The sequence below is a fragment of the Trichoderma breve genome, chromosome 2, assembly GCF_028502605.1.
Source record: "Trichoderma breve strain T069 chromosome 2, whole genome shotgun sequence".
Taxonomy (NCBI): domain Eukaryota; kingdom Fungi; phylum Ascomycota; class Sordariomycetes; order Hypocreales; family Hypocreaceae; genus Trichoderma; species Trichoderma breve.
The window spans coordinates 2,736,562-2,750,460 of NC_079233.1; the positions used below are offsets into that span (position 1 = coordinate 2,736,562).

The 13,899-nt window shown below is 51.2% G+C and overlaps 4 protein-coding genes across 4 annotated transcripts; 2 read left to right on the forward strand and 2 right to left on the reverse strand.

The window, feature by feature from the left end:
- Positions 1 to 3,673: 3,673 nt before the first annotated feature.
- T069G_03051 (regulator of chromosome condensation (RCC1) repeat domain-containing protein) lies at positions 3,674 to 5,468 on the reverse strand (the record flags this gene model as incomplete). Its single annotated transcript, XM_056170261.1, has 2 exons — positions 3,674 to 3,942; positions 3,998 to 5,468. 2 exons carry the CDS (start codon positions 5,466 to 5,468, stop codon positions 3,674 to 3,676), a joined length of 1,740 nt encoding a protein of 579 aa, XP_056031153.1.
- A 1,035-nt stretch (positions 5,469 to 6,503) lies between these two features.
- On the reverse strand, positions 6,504 to 6,970 carry T069G_03052 (uncharacterized protein; the record flags this gene model as incomplete). The annotated part of the gene is made up of 3 exons (XM_056170262.1): positions 6,504 to 6,583; positions 6,652 to 6,849; positions 6,910 to 6,970. The coding sequence occupies 3 exons, from the start codon at positions 6,968 to 6,970 to the stop codon at positions 6,504 to 6,506; spliced, it is 339 nt and encodes a 112-aa protein (XP_056031154.1).
- Positions 6,971 to 8,994: 2,024 nt separating this feature from the next.
- Positions 8,995 to 10,672, forward strand: T069G_03053 (major facilitator superfamily domain-containing protein; the record flags this gene model as incomplete). Its single annotated transcript, XM_056170263.1, has 3 exons — positions 8,995 to 9,083; positions 9,182 to 9,309; positions 9,381 to 10,672. 3 exons carry the CDS (start codon positions 8,995 to 8,997, stop codon positions 10,670 to 10,672), a joined length of 1,509 nt encoding a protein of 502 aa, XP_056031155.1.
- A 292-nt stretch (positions 10,673 to 10,964) lies between these two features.
- T069G_03054 (cid1 family poly A polymerase domain-containing protein) lies at positions 10,965 to 13,226 on the forward strand (the record flags this gene model as incomplete). The annotated part of the gene is made up of 3 exons (XM_056170264.1): positions 10,965 to 12,097; positions 12,175 to 12,892; positions 12,954 to 13,226. 3 exons carry the CDS (start codon positions 10,965 to 10,967, stop codon positions 13,224 to 13,226), a joined length of 2,124 nt encoding a protein of 707 aa, XP_056031156.1.
- Positions 13,227 to 13,899: the final 673 nt, after the last annotated feature.

A 13,899-nucleotide genomic window follows, 5' to 3' on the forward strand; every position in this document is an offset into this window, starting at 1 on the left:
GGATCTTCTCAAACCGCCGTGCGTCTGCCGATCTGGGATTATAATGGCTCACAAAGCTTGGCCCTGTGTCGCCTTTGAGAGAGAACTACTGTGTCTTGGCAAGGCTTCGCTTGACATGGGGGGGGGGAAGAGCAAGAGCTTGATGCAGCTCCAGGTGAAAGGTAGCATCAATGGATCCGGATGACCTGTACTGATGAGGCGGGATACAGTAAGCAAGAATACAGTAGTGTGTTGCTCCGGTGTGCAGGTGGTTTTTCCGTCCAGCTATTTGAGCTATTCGGCACATCTCTAGCAACTGCCGCTTTTGTTAATGGCACTATTCTGAACACAGACCGTTGTCGTAGCTGTGCTGAACACGCCTAGTAGACATTGGGATAAACCAACAAGAGGCAAGATTAGTATGCAGGTAGGCAGCAGAAAACGCCGAAGGGCATGTATGGATTCGTACTACACACAGCTCGGCAATAAGTGAAACGCTTCCGCCCGCCAACCTCACCGTAAAGGAGGGGGGTGTAAAGAATCCATTGATGGGAAGATCGCGATGTATCGGAAACATCATCGTTTCCTTTTTTAAAAATTCATATTTGCGCATTGACGAGCTAGAAAGTGTCAAAAAGCAAGAAAGAACACGGGCAAAATGAAATTGGCCGTTTCAATCTTTCAGTGGCAATTCTCCGAGCGATCACCGCGCCACAATATGCAAGGTACGGACGAGCTATTATGGGAGATTGAAGTCATTTGATGCCGTTCTAGTCCATCAATGTCATTGCTACATGTGTGTATTCCGTATGGATGTACAGTACGAACACTTTGCCACCAGCGAACATCCTTCGAACATGATCTGCAAAAAGGGATAGGGAGAGGCGATGAATACCGGGTCCGCGTGTCAGAGGAATAAATAGAAATCAAAATCAAGGAAATGACGCTTTTTTTGTTACGGATATGGAGACTGGTTGCGTGAAATGATGGCGCTCGTAATATTGATAGAAGCTGCATGCAGCTAATGAACCTTCGTACCGCGTACAGGAACGGCAGATGAAAAGTACATACTGTACAGTACGGAAGAGCAAACGTAAAGTGCATGTGAGAATTGACGTTTTCCGTTTCGTTTCCTTGCTTTATTGCAACTATTGCGGCAAGCCGGAGATGGGTGTCTTCCCACATCAAAGTTTCAATATCATGTACCTTCTGTAACAAGGAGGTTCGTGAGCCGTCTTTCGGTCGGGAACAATACGCACCACGTCCGTCCACACTGTTCTAATTTCAATATTTCATGTCTGGCGTTTGTCTTATTTGGTCAAATCTTTCTCTTATTTCCCATCATGCGCCAAGTCTTTCGTATGCTATCCATAGAATAGATCAATCTAAGTAATATCACGTCCAAGAAACTATCAAATGCGTATTGATACTAGCAAATTCCCAAGTTTCAGCGCCCCTTGGCAAAACGCACACCGGCCACCAACACGCTAAACCGCTTGCCGTGACCGCGAACGTGGGCTCCCAAGTCGCCACTGCGGAACCGCCCTGTTTCTGTTCAGCGGTCTCAGCGCACGGCCAGCCGCCAAGCAATAGCGCTGCAGGGCCGCCATTTGCCGTCCACTGGCCTTGCCCTTGAGGTGCGAATCCCTCCAGCGTCTTGGTCCAATCGCGGCCGTCGAGAAAGGCATCCAGCCCCTGGATCGCTGCAGGTACAGCACATCCATTATCCCTTCCCATGCTCATCTTCCAAGGTTCATGGATGCTTTCAACTCTCTTATTTTTTTTCCTCCTTCCGTGGCAGCCGGAGCCACCGCATCCAATTGCTCGCAGAACCCAGTCCCCCCCAATCTCGGCTGCTTCTTCTAGACTCCTCTTGGCTTTTTCCGTGCTAAATAAGGGCACCGAGTTAAGGTACATGTACTCGCACACGCACCCGTAATTTGCTGCTGCTTCAGGTACCACCGCGGTCTAGCCCGCATCTTGGGGTCTGGTCTTCTCTCCCCTTGCCGTGAGCCGGGGACTTCGGCCGTAATCAAGCGTCTTTTTCTTTTTTTCCCTCTCTCTCACTCCATCGCCCGCAAAATGCTTGCCCCCCCGGTGCCCCATGTAAGCTTTGGAGCTTCTGGAATCTGGAACACGCTCGTCTCGCTTCGATATACTCCACCGCTTGCTGCTTCCTTTCTCCATGCTCTCGGGCTTCGGCTGGCGCTCTTGGGGCAGCGGTGTGCGTGGGAGTGCTGGGGGGGCAATTTCTTTCTCTTCGGACTCTCTTCTCCTCTTCAAGATGTCCACCCAAAGACGAATGGATTCCGATGTGTCTTCTCCGAATAGTAGGCGAGGGAATACTTTTGAATTTCCACCTCACATGCCTGCCGAGATACTCCTGAAGAGAACTGTTTACCGCCATCTTCGCGTCTGTTGCTTCCATATCACAATCCCCCCACGACGCTCCAACATCCTCATCCATCCCCTGCAAAGATACCACCGCCAACCAAGATACCCGTAGCATCAAATCGAGCACACCAGCGAGATTGTCTGTCACTGCCAAGCGGTCAAAGTTGCACGAACCCACGCCCCCCAAGCGGTCAAGGCCCTTCCATTCCCATCAACATACACACCCACGCCCATCGTGGCCCCCCTTTCCCTTTTCCTCCTTCGCCCAAAAAAAGCTTATCGACCCCCCAAAAAACCACATCGTGGGCTGAGATCCAGATCTCTCAGCAAGGGGAACAAAATATTCCAGCCCCATTTTCAATACCATGGCCTTTCCGTAGTTGTGTTCCGTGCCAGTCCCCCTTGGAGCCTCTTATTTCTCTGTAATCTCGCTACTTCGGTAGCTTTTGGCGCTATTTTGTTGCACGTTTTTGCCTTGCTTGTGCTAGAAAACCCCTGGCATGCAACGTGGAATCAATCCAATCAATACCACTTCGGCTGGAGTATTTTCGGTTTGAAAAGCCGGGCTTGGGAGCTAGCAATGCCGGGGGGGTTGTGTGACTGTCTACGGAGTACTTTGTCCGTGTTTGTCTATTATTTGAGGAGCGTCGTCATGGTTCTATCACGTTGCGTATTGCTGCTTCTGTAGGAGACTGCTAGGTAATATGAACCAAGGGTACACGAGCTATGTAAGTTAAAGCGTAGAGCCGTGTAAACTACCAGGACCTTGTAAAAGATACCCATCGTAGCTTAGAGCAACGCCGTTTTGTTATACGACGTGATATAAGAGGCATCCCTTACACCTAACCTGCACTGACATCACAAAGTCTTTTCGAAAGAATGAGCACTATATTATTATGAGAGAAGCTCAATGAGAATCAATGACCACAACGCCTAAACAAAGCAATGTCATAAGTACGGCTATACAATGCAAAATGATCTATATATAGAGAAAAAGTTCACCACTCGCCAGAAACAAATCCATCACGTCATTAGGTTACAGAGAGCCCCGTCCGTCAGTTTTCCCCGACCTCTCTGTGATGAGGCAATGGAAAACAAATGCATTCGGAAAAAAGGAGAGAAGGAAATAACCCTTCGAGTGGAGTAGCCCTTATTAAAGCTCCCTCACAGGATCCTTCTTGATCCTGGGTAGCAGGCTTATATAGCTTGAAGCATGATATCAAATATCATCTCAAATGTCTGTCATCGCCCTTTTTTTGTGTGTGTTGGCTTTGTAATTTGATCACCGAGAGTTGATGATTTAGTGAGCACCGTTCACCTCGCCGTTGGTAGTGGGCACGTCTTCGGCCAAGCCAATGAGGACAGAGAACTGTCCACCAGCGCCGGCAGCAATAATCTTCTTGTCTCTGGTGGCAGTGTTGTCGATAAAGGTAGGGACATGGATGTCGTCGATGGTGCCCTGGCCAGTCTGGTAGTTGCTCGAAAAGCCCCAGGAGTATGCCTTACCGTCCTTGCTAATAGCAAAGCTGTTGTCGGTACCGGCAGCAACCGACACGATATCAGAGATACCTGGGAAATGGTTAGTATAAAATCATAGCTTAATCCTGATGGGACATCTACTTGCCTTCGTGCTTGGTGGGCTTAATGAGGATCCTAGCAGTGCCTCTCTCGTCCCGGATGACGTACTCCTTGTCGACCTTTTCGATGGCCTCGAGTTCAAAACCAACCTGGTAACCGTCCACACGGCCCCAGGCAAACAGCTCTCCCTTCTCGGTGCATGCCAGAGAGTGATGGATACCACCCTCAATACCCGTGACGGTGTGGTCGGCGAGGAAGGTGATCTTGACGGGCTTGAGGATGACGGCATCGTCCTCGCCGGCGTTGCTCTCAACACCAATCTCGCCAAAGTTGTTCAAGCCCCAGCCCCAAACGGCTCCCTTGTTATCAATGGCGAAGCTGTGGTACGAGCCGCAGGCAATCTTGGCAATCTTGCCTCGAGGCAGGCCGACTCCCTGGGGAATCAGAGAAGACATCTTGTTGCGCTCAATGATGCGTCGGCCGAGCTGGTTCTGCTGGCCGCATCCCCAGGCCACAACGTTGTTCTTGGTGTCGAGCGCGAGGATGTGGTTGGCTCCGGCGGCGAGAGCCTTGATGTTCTTCAGGCCAGCAACGAGAGTAGGTCGCGTCTGAACCCTGACGTGTTCCGTAAAGCCCAGAATACCATCGCTGGATCGGAAGGTACCCCATCCATAGACACGTCCGTCTTCCGTGAGCACAAAGGAGGCGCTGTCACTAGCAACGACCTGAACAAACTTGGTGCCGGGGGCAAAGTCTTCCTCAGACAGGGCGGTCGGCGTGCTCTCCTTGGGGTTGATGCCGGTGTCGTCTTCATCCTCTGAGTCGGAGTCGTCAGCCTTGTCGAGGTCCCGCAATCCACCATCCCAGTTTGTGTCTCGACCCAGAGCGCCCTGGTCATTCACGCCCCAAGTGAGAATCTTGTTATCGCGAGTAAGCGCAACGACATGCATACCGCCGCATGCGATCTGTACAACTCCGACTGTCTTGGCCGAGAGGTTGTCGTTGAGTCGAGGACGCTTCACATCGATGGGCTTCTTGCCGTTGATGCGCTTGCTTCCCAGTCCGAGCTCGCCTGAAGTACCTTCGCCAAAGACGTAAATGTCCAGAACTTGCGTGGGAGCGTCGTTGATCTTCTTTCCAATCTCGGGAAAAGAGGGCTTCTTGGCCTTGGCCGGTGCGGCGCGTGGCTCCTTGTCAGTCTTGCTCTTCTTGGGCTGGGGCTCTTCCATGACGACGTCTTCCTGCTCGTCCTCCGTTTCTGAAGCCTTTCGCTTGACGGCGGGGGCGCCATTTGTCACGGGCTTCTCATCTTCAGTCTTTTCGTCAGTCTTGTCCTTGACGACGGCCTTTGCGCTGGCCTTGGCTGGCTTCTCATCCTTCTTGGCGGCTTTGGTTGTTGTCGCCTTGGTGGTAGCGGCGGTCTTGGATGTCGCCTTTGCGCTGGCCTTGGTCGCGGCAGGCTTCTTGGCATCTGAAGCCGCCTTGGAGGCAGCGGGCTTTGCGACCTTGGGAGGCATCGCGACGCGCTGGTTTGATATATGGATAGCTTTGGGGTCTGCTTGATAAGCGAAGGGGGAAATGGACGGGCTCGGGCGTTGTGCTCGCGGAAGCGCGAAGGAAGCTTCAATTGCTGTGATAAATGCGATGTAGCGCTTCCAAAGGACCCCGAATCAGATTCTACTCTATTCTGATGGTGATGAAGAGATGGAGCGCACGCTGCGAGGTGGTCTGTGGTAGTTATAGGAGTGGCTCGACGATGGCAGGACGCGACCAGGTGAGATTTTTTGCCCAGCCCTGGTGGGTGGCACAGAGAAGTGGCTCCACACAAGGTAGGAACTTTACCAGAGCTACAGCTCAAAAGGGCTGACCGCTCTTGATTTGTCCGGCAGTTAAATTGGCGGTGGCCAATGAGCGGCGTGTTTGACGCCTCGCGCGGGCGGTGAATCACAGCCCGAAATTACATAATACCAGCAAATAGCCCGTGTGTGACCTGATGTGCTGACTTTCGAATGAGATTGATTCAGCGCTTCTCACTTGTTGCTCAGCAAGGAGCCGCAGTCTGTGCCCAATCGAGGCTAGCACGTTCAGATTGAGTTCATCATCCTCTTTGTTGTCTTTTTCTTTGTTTTGCTTTGAATTGTTTTTTGATTGCATTCATTTTATTATGCTATCTAGTATACAATGCCTCCAGAGGGAGGATATGGTGCCACACAACGCCAGTCCCAATGTGTTGTGCATGTCAACAATAACAAATGGCACGGCCCAAGCCCGATATAGTAAAGGCTCCCGCACTTTAGGCGACGGCCGCCCTGCCAAAATCTATGTATGTGCAACTCGTTCGAATAAGTGCATGCAACATGCAACATGCAGCTCCATCGCTGCAAGCGTGCAGCCAAGTCAAAATAGTGTAATAAACCAGCAGTAGTCCTGCATTCCGTTGCCCGCCCTGAACGCCACCCTTGACCGCAGTCTCAAATGAGGATATTAAAAGAGATGATGATTTAAAGAAGGGAGAGGAGCAATTAAGCACCTCTCGGCAGATGGATCGCTTTTTATTTGGCAAAGTTGGTAAAGTCGATCTCGTTGGCAGGGTTGTAGCCGCCATCGGTGGCTTTTTCGCAAGTGCAAGCAGCTAAAGCGTCACAAGTCAGCACAAGTCCAACTCTTCCACTTCAGATATACGAATAGATGAGCACTTACCAGCTGGTCGAGCACCGCACTGGCAGGTTGAGCCTGTCACGGGCGCATTCTCTGTAGAGGCGCGGTCGCAGGTGCACTGGCCGGCGGGACGAGCACGGCACGAGCAGCGCGGGCCCTCGACAGCATTCTCGGCGGTGGCTTTGCCGCAAGAGCAGTGAAGAGCGGATTCCTTGCCGCACGAGCAGGTGGCCTTTTGAGCTATTGAGATTTCTGTTAGATTTGGTGTAGCTGAGAGTGGATTGGTGTATTCCAACTTACCACAAGCACACTCGGCGTCGGTGCCCTGGCGGCAGCAAGTAGAGGCCTTGGTAGCAGTCATTTTGACGGTTGTGTTTGGTTGAGGAAGAAGGATTGGAAGAATCGTTAAAAGTCTTGTTGATGGACTGTGAATATGGAGTAGAAAGATGCAGATAATCGCTTGATCAGGATGTCCAGCTTAGAAGCCGGACAGTGACGTCTTTTGTACCTGATGCTTGGTCCACTCAGCCTTGACGCCTCTGGGCTGATGACCGTCGATTTGGGTCAGATTGCGGCGATGCCCATTGGCTCAGAGGATGTGGCGTGGCGATTGACCAATCAGAGTGCCGGTATTTGCAAGCATCTGGTTGCAGCCTTGGATAAGGCTTCTAAGCAGACTATCCGCGTGGATCGATGTTGGAAATCATTCGGTTTCCCCTTTGAGTTGCTTGATGATTGGCGCATGATCGCCATACTGGTTTATCTGTGGCGCAAAGTTCAATGAGATCTGTCGTGGTGAGGAATACGAGTACGGTCGAATGCAATAGGGGATGCGAAGCTACCCTGAAGAAGTCCCAACATTTATTGGCATTGCACGATGAGATCCAAAGTCGGTTGATCCGTGGCGTTGAATTACATTATTGTTGAGAATTGTGACACAATACAGAATTGCTTCTATCAACTTATAGCTTATTTGCAGCATTGTTGATTCTAGTATATACATGTATACAAGCTTCAAAGTGGCTTCTTGACTGTTAAGCTTACACTACCAAATAGTGCTACTAAGGAGCGTAGTAGAGCGTGGTAGTGGAGGCTACTCATCTGAGTATTCCCGAGCTGTAGTCTAGGTAGGATGTTTAAATCTTCAGCCAAGATTCCCAGCAACAATCAGCCACGCAAAGAGAAGCGTGCTTCTAGAAAGATAGATGTGTGACCACTTGTTCCTATTGGCGCGAGTAACTGAACCGGATTTCGCGCCACTTTCTCCCTTGAGACATGGATCGCATCTCATTAGCAATAGACAATTCAATATCCATCCTCTGCATCTAGCCAAAATAGCCGGCACGTTGCCATGCTGCGCTGAGCCCTCCACTGCACCAAGACCGCCGCACCTCGGTATCTCGGGGTTCTTTTCGACTTATCGCGATGCCACCATGCAAGGGTCCTACCGGAATGCCACTCAACATGCATACAATGATACTACTACACGCACTGCCAACATACATAAGCGTGCGTCCGCGCTATCATTACACTATTGCTAGCAACGGTTGCCTATTCCTCCTCACAAGACATGACCAATACTATGGAATACTATACCTCGCCTGAACCGTTTGTCTGACGTGTCCATCCATCTAAACAACAGGCAAACCCTGGCATGGAATTTAAAGTCCAGACTAGGGACCTTCATGCAACGCTCTCTCTCCCGAGTCATGACTGACTAATGCCAATACCAAGATCGAAAACGAAATTTCCCCGCGATGTCAACGTCTTTTTAAGGTTAGAAACTCCCGGGGAAGCATAAAATATGCTGTCTCGTGCCGCATTAGCGACTTTACCCGGCCCCAAACGACTGGCTGATGACGGCAGCGGTCCAGGATAGGACCAACTTGGCACACACGCTTGTTCTCCAATTTGATGCCTTTGAGGAGAATGCTCAACAGCCGTTTTCTACTACCGATCATCGTAGGCTTGTGAGTGGTGGACAGAGGGATGGATGGCTGGCTTCTGGACCACAGCTATCTTTTGGTGTTGGTCGCACTCTCGATGGCTCACTAATAGCGGCTCGGCTCCCTTGGGGTTACACCCAGCCGCTTCTTCATGCAAAGCCACATGCATGTTCCTTTAAGGAATCGCAGTGAGATATAAGGAAAGATGAATCCCGGCAAGGTCGCATTACTACCTTTGCCGTCCCCTGGACAAGAAGGAGTTGGGAGCCGCGACAAATCAATTTTCCTGCAGATGCAGCTTGGCTAGCGGGTTTTCCATGTGAACTTCGGATCCCTCGCTCGTAAATTTTTTTTCTCCCTCCCCCGTTTGAAAACTTCAGCACGATATTGAACTTGACAAAAAGGCTCACCAGCCGCATCTTTTCATTAAGATATCAAAATGTTAGTTAAGACAGAGGGCGGAAAGACTGAAATATCGACGCGAGATGTGCACTTGGCAGCTGAAAAAGGCCAAGCCGCTACAGATAGGTGAGCACTACCAACTCCTGCATCTTGAAAATCTTCAGTTCGGGTTCCGTGTGTTGTGTATTTGGACTTATTACTGATGAAGATTCAATGTGTTGAAGATATGGCGAGGCTCTCGTCGCATATGATGCCGTAGCTGAGCGCAAGCTACGGCTTAAGATTGACCTCTTCATCGTCCCAACCGTGGCTCTTCTCTATCTCTTCTGCTTCATTGACCGTGCCAACATTGGTAAGCCGATGCCGAGACACCTGTTCCATCTCCATGTCCTTGATCTGACAATCAAACTCCGTGATGCATAGGCAATGCAAGAATTGCCGGCCTTGCGAGTGATCTTCACTTAGAGGGAAACGACTACAACGCCGTCATATCCGTCTTCTTCATCTCCTACATCGTCTTCGAGATCCCAGCGAGCCTGGCGTGTAAATACATCGGGCCCGGGTGGTTTCTGCCCATGTCGACACTTCTCTTTGGCGTCTGCTCTCTGGCAACCGGCTACGTCAACACCATGGCCCAGGCCGCCGGCGTTCGCTTCCTTCTTGGAATCTTTGAAGCTGGCATGATGCCCGGAATTGCCTACTACCTGTCTCGCTGGTACCGCCGCTCCGAACTGGCCTTTAGACTGTCTCTCTACATTGTCATGTCGCCGCTGGCAGGGGCCTTTGGCGGTTTGCTGGCATCTGCCATCTTGAAGCTCGATCACGTTGGCGGCGTCAAGTCGTGGCGCATGATTTTCGTTGTTGAAGGCATCATCACCATTGGCCTTGGCCTGGTTGGCTTCTTTACCCTGACGGACCGCCCAGAAACTGCGCGCTGGCTCTCACAGGAAGAAAAGGACCTGGCCATCGCCCGTGTCAAGTCTGAGCGGGTTGGTACCACTACAGTCTTGGATAGCATGGACAGAGTAAAGATTACGAGGGGCATTTTCAACCCTGTGACGCTTAGCACAGCCTTCATATTCCTCTTGAACAACATCACAGTCCAGGGATTGGCCTTTTTCGCCCCAACAATCGTCGCTACTCTGTTCAAGGGCAAGACAACCATCCACCAACAGCTCCTCACCGTGCCCCCTTATGTAGTGGGAGCCTTCTTTACTGTCCTGTTTCCCCTGCTTAGCTGGCGTCTCGACAGACGCCAGATATTCATCGTCCTCTCTGCCCCCATGGTCATGGTAGGCTACGCAATGTTCCTTGGCTCAACGGACCAAAAAGTCCGCTACGGTGCAACCTTCCTCATCGCCTCCTCCGCGTTCGCCCTCGGGCCCCTGACAAACGCACAGGTCGCCGCGAATGTCGTCGGCGACACAGCCCGCAGCGCAGCCATTGGCACCAACGTGATGATGGGCAACATCGGGGGTCTGATCAGCAGCTGGGCGTTTCTCCCCTTTGACGCACCAAATTACCATATTGGAAATGGACTCAACTTGGCAACGTCGGGGACGGTCTTGGTGCTGGCTGCGCTGATGCTGGTGTGGATGAAGCGGGATAATAAGAAGCGAGGAAGTAAGGATATTGATGCGGCGTTGGCTGGCTTGACGGATGAGCAGATTGAGAACTTGGACTGGAAGCATCCAGCCTTCCAGTGGAGATATTGAATTACTTGACAAAAAATTACAAATACCTGAATTTAAATCGTACATCTACAGTGCAATTGCCTTCTTCTTTTTCATTAATCATGGATGTAAATGAATATATGTACTGATGGCGGCGAATATTGCTGAGTCATTCACGCTGATAAGCTGATAACGAGCAACCACAATTTGTCGTATCACGCATACTTTTTCTCCCAACTCTCTTTCGTCATATAAACGCAGTGGATTTACATCGCGTTATTTTGTTTTTCTCAGGCTACTTTCATAGTGAACTTGCTTGAAATCATAGCCCAACATGGTGCGAAATAGACCGCAGCGGCGCAACGACGACCGCCCGAGAAATGGCTATGCAGACGACCGAAACCGCCATTCCTTCCGACGCTCACCACCAAGGGAACCAAGATTCTCCCAGTCGCGCGACAGACCCTATCATGACTCTGATAATTGGAGGCCCAGCGACCGGAGGCAAGACCATCGTCCTCGGTCATATGGCGATGACCGTGGAGGCAGCGACTCATACCGGCCGGCCGTGCCCCAGGGAGACTTTACCTTCCGCGTCGAGAAACCAGCTGGCATCTCTGAATACGCGCCTGCCGGCCAGCCGTCACATCGCCGTCAACCTCGAAGGGACGGAAGAAGAGGCGGCCCGTCACGGGGATTTGGCAGACCCCGCTGGCAGCCGCCGCCCCATCATTCTGAACGCGCCTTGATCGCTGGCATCGCTACTGACGTGCCTGAGGAGAGTGTGCACAACAACGAGGCTGCGAAATTTCGCGATCTGGACGAGCTATCGGACGATGACGAGCTTGATATGGACATCTCGTCACGATCGTCTCAGTCTGATACCGAAGAACCCTCTAGAAAAAGAGCGCGCACGGCCTTGGCCGACGAGTCTGCTGAAGCAACTCCTAAGTGGTCAAACCCAGACCCATACACGGCGCTGCCTTGTCCAGACGAGACCACTCGCAAGAAGCGAGACGTTGTGAAGCTTATCCGCAAGGCCAGGGTGGAAGAAGCTACAGCCAAGCCCGCTGCCACGTCAAAGGCTGAAGATTTCCTTTCGTTTGAACCTAGTGACGAGGAGGGCGACGAAGCTTCAGACGACGATAAGGTTGACTCTCAGCCACCACCAACGCCTCGAAAGGAATTTTCTGGCAGCCTTCCCAGCAAGCCTCCACCTCCTCCCACGGGCGTAAATTCTCTCCCAAACAAACCTGTTGTTACCCATACCACCCCGGGTCCTCTTGGCTCTCGCAAGCGAACTGCAGACGACGAGATCATCCAACCACCAGATTACGGCCAGCTCAAGAAGGCAAACATGAAGCCATCTAAGGGAGACTTGGTGCCAAACTGGGCGCCGAAATCACACGAAGAGCCTTGCCCATGGGCAACTGTCGACCACTCTGCCACTACGGACATGCCTTTTCGGTAAGCTTGTTCATCTTGTTTGCTCACCCTGCTTAGGTGTCTGGATCTTATCTCATATGTTAACCACTCTGCTTCAGTCTGCACAAGGAAGTTATGGATTTCTACCACTTTGTCAAGCCTTGTGACTTTGAGCAGGCGATTCGTGACCGCCTGGTGGACAACCTGCGAAAGGCCATGAAGAGGGATGACCGCAACTTTGCCAGCGCTCAGCTTTTCCCGTTTGGCTCCTTCATGTCTGGCCTCTATCTCCCAACTGCCGATATGGACATGGTCGTATGCTCCGCCAGCTTCATGAGAGGCGGCCCTGCCACGTACCTCAGCGCCAGAAGCTGGCTGTACAAGTTCCGCAAGTTTCTTGTAGCCCAGCGAATTGCCGAGTTCGATGCGATCGAGGTTATTGCCCACGCTCGAATCCCACTCGTCAAATTCGTCGACAGGGCCACCGGACTGAGAGTTGACGTATCCTTTGAGAACCTCGGCGGAGTCACGGCGATTGAAACTTTTGCGCGCTGGAAGAAGGAGTATCCAGCAATGCCTATCCTCGTCACTCTGATCAAGCACTTTCTCCTCATGCGGGGCTTGAACGAACCCGTCAACGGAGGCTTGGGAGGATTTACCGTCATCTGCTTAGTCGTCAGCATGCTGCAGCTCATGCCCCAGGTGCAGAGCCGCAACCTCATCCCGGAGCACCATCTTGGAGAGATGCTCCTCGAATTCTTCGAGCTGTACGGGCGCCAGTTTAACTATGAGAGGAATGCTATTTCGCTTACTGCTCCTGTTGGATATATCCCCAAGGTACTTTCTTTCACCTTTCTTTTGTCTACCTTCTTGCTAACTCACAACTCCCCAACTCTAGTCCAAGGTCACCAGTTTTGCGTACAAAAACACAAACCGCCTCTCCATCATTGATCCTAACAATCCCGCCAACGACATCGCTGGCTCCTCATCAAACATGCCCGGCGTCACGGCTCGTTTCCACGATGCTTACATCTCCCTGCAGCGCCGCATGAAAGAGGTCGCCAAAGATGCCAAGTGCGGCGGCATCCTCGATGTGATTTTCCGGGGAGACTACTCATCCTTCAGGATGCAGCGAAACTTTCTCCAGCACATACATGAGAAGCGTGCTTAAAATCCAACCACACCTCTATATCTAAAAAAGGTATACGCTGCATTTATGACGACGACTAATGAGGCATTGGCGTTTTATGGATACCCAATTGTTACGAAAGAGTACATTGGCATATAATGGAGGCATGTTAAGAATAATGCCTTTCGATCTTCTTGGGGGGAAAGGGGAAGGGCGGAAGGACCTGATACTTTTCTGTTGATTCGAATTATGTACTAGTAACATCTTTTGACGATTAGGCGCGACGGAGGGATCCAGAGCAGTGCTTTGATATACTGTTCTACTATGGCCAGGGCAGGGCGGTTGTTTGTGGCTGCCAACTAATGGAAACCTCAGGGAAATCGCGCGACTATATGAACCTACCGTCTACGCTTTTGAGCCGAATCGATCGATTTCTTGTCAATTTTTTTTCTCTTTTTCTTTTGGCTAACTACGAACAAACATTTTGCGCAGTGACATGCAAGGAAAAGGGGTGTTGGGATCTATTGGGCGCTGACTATCTATTGATGCAGATATACAAAAACCTTGTTCAGCCTCGTCGACAAGGCTGTCGGGAATTACGCTTCTCTTGTTTTCCCAGACAGCTATTGTTGATGGCAGCCTTTACGGCTGGGCTTGATGGACTCTCGGTGATGTCGGTCACCACTTTTTCCTCACTGCAGAAGCTGCTTTATGC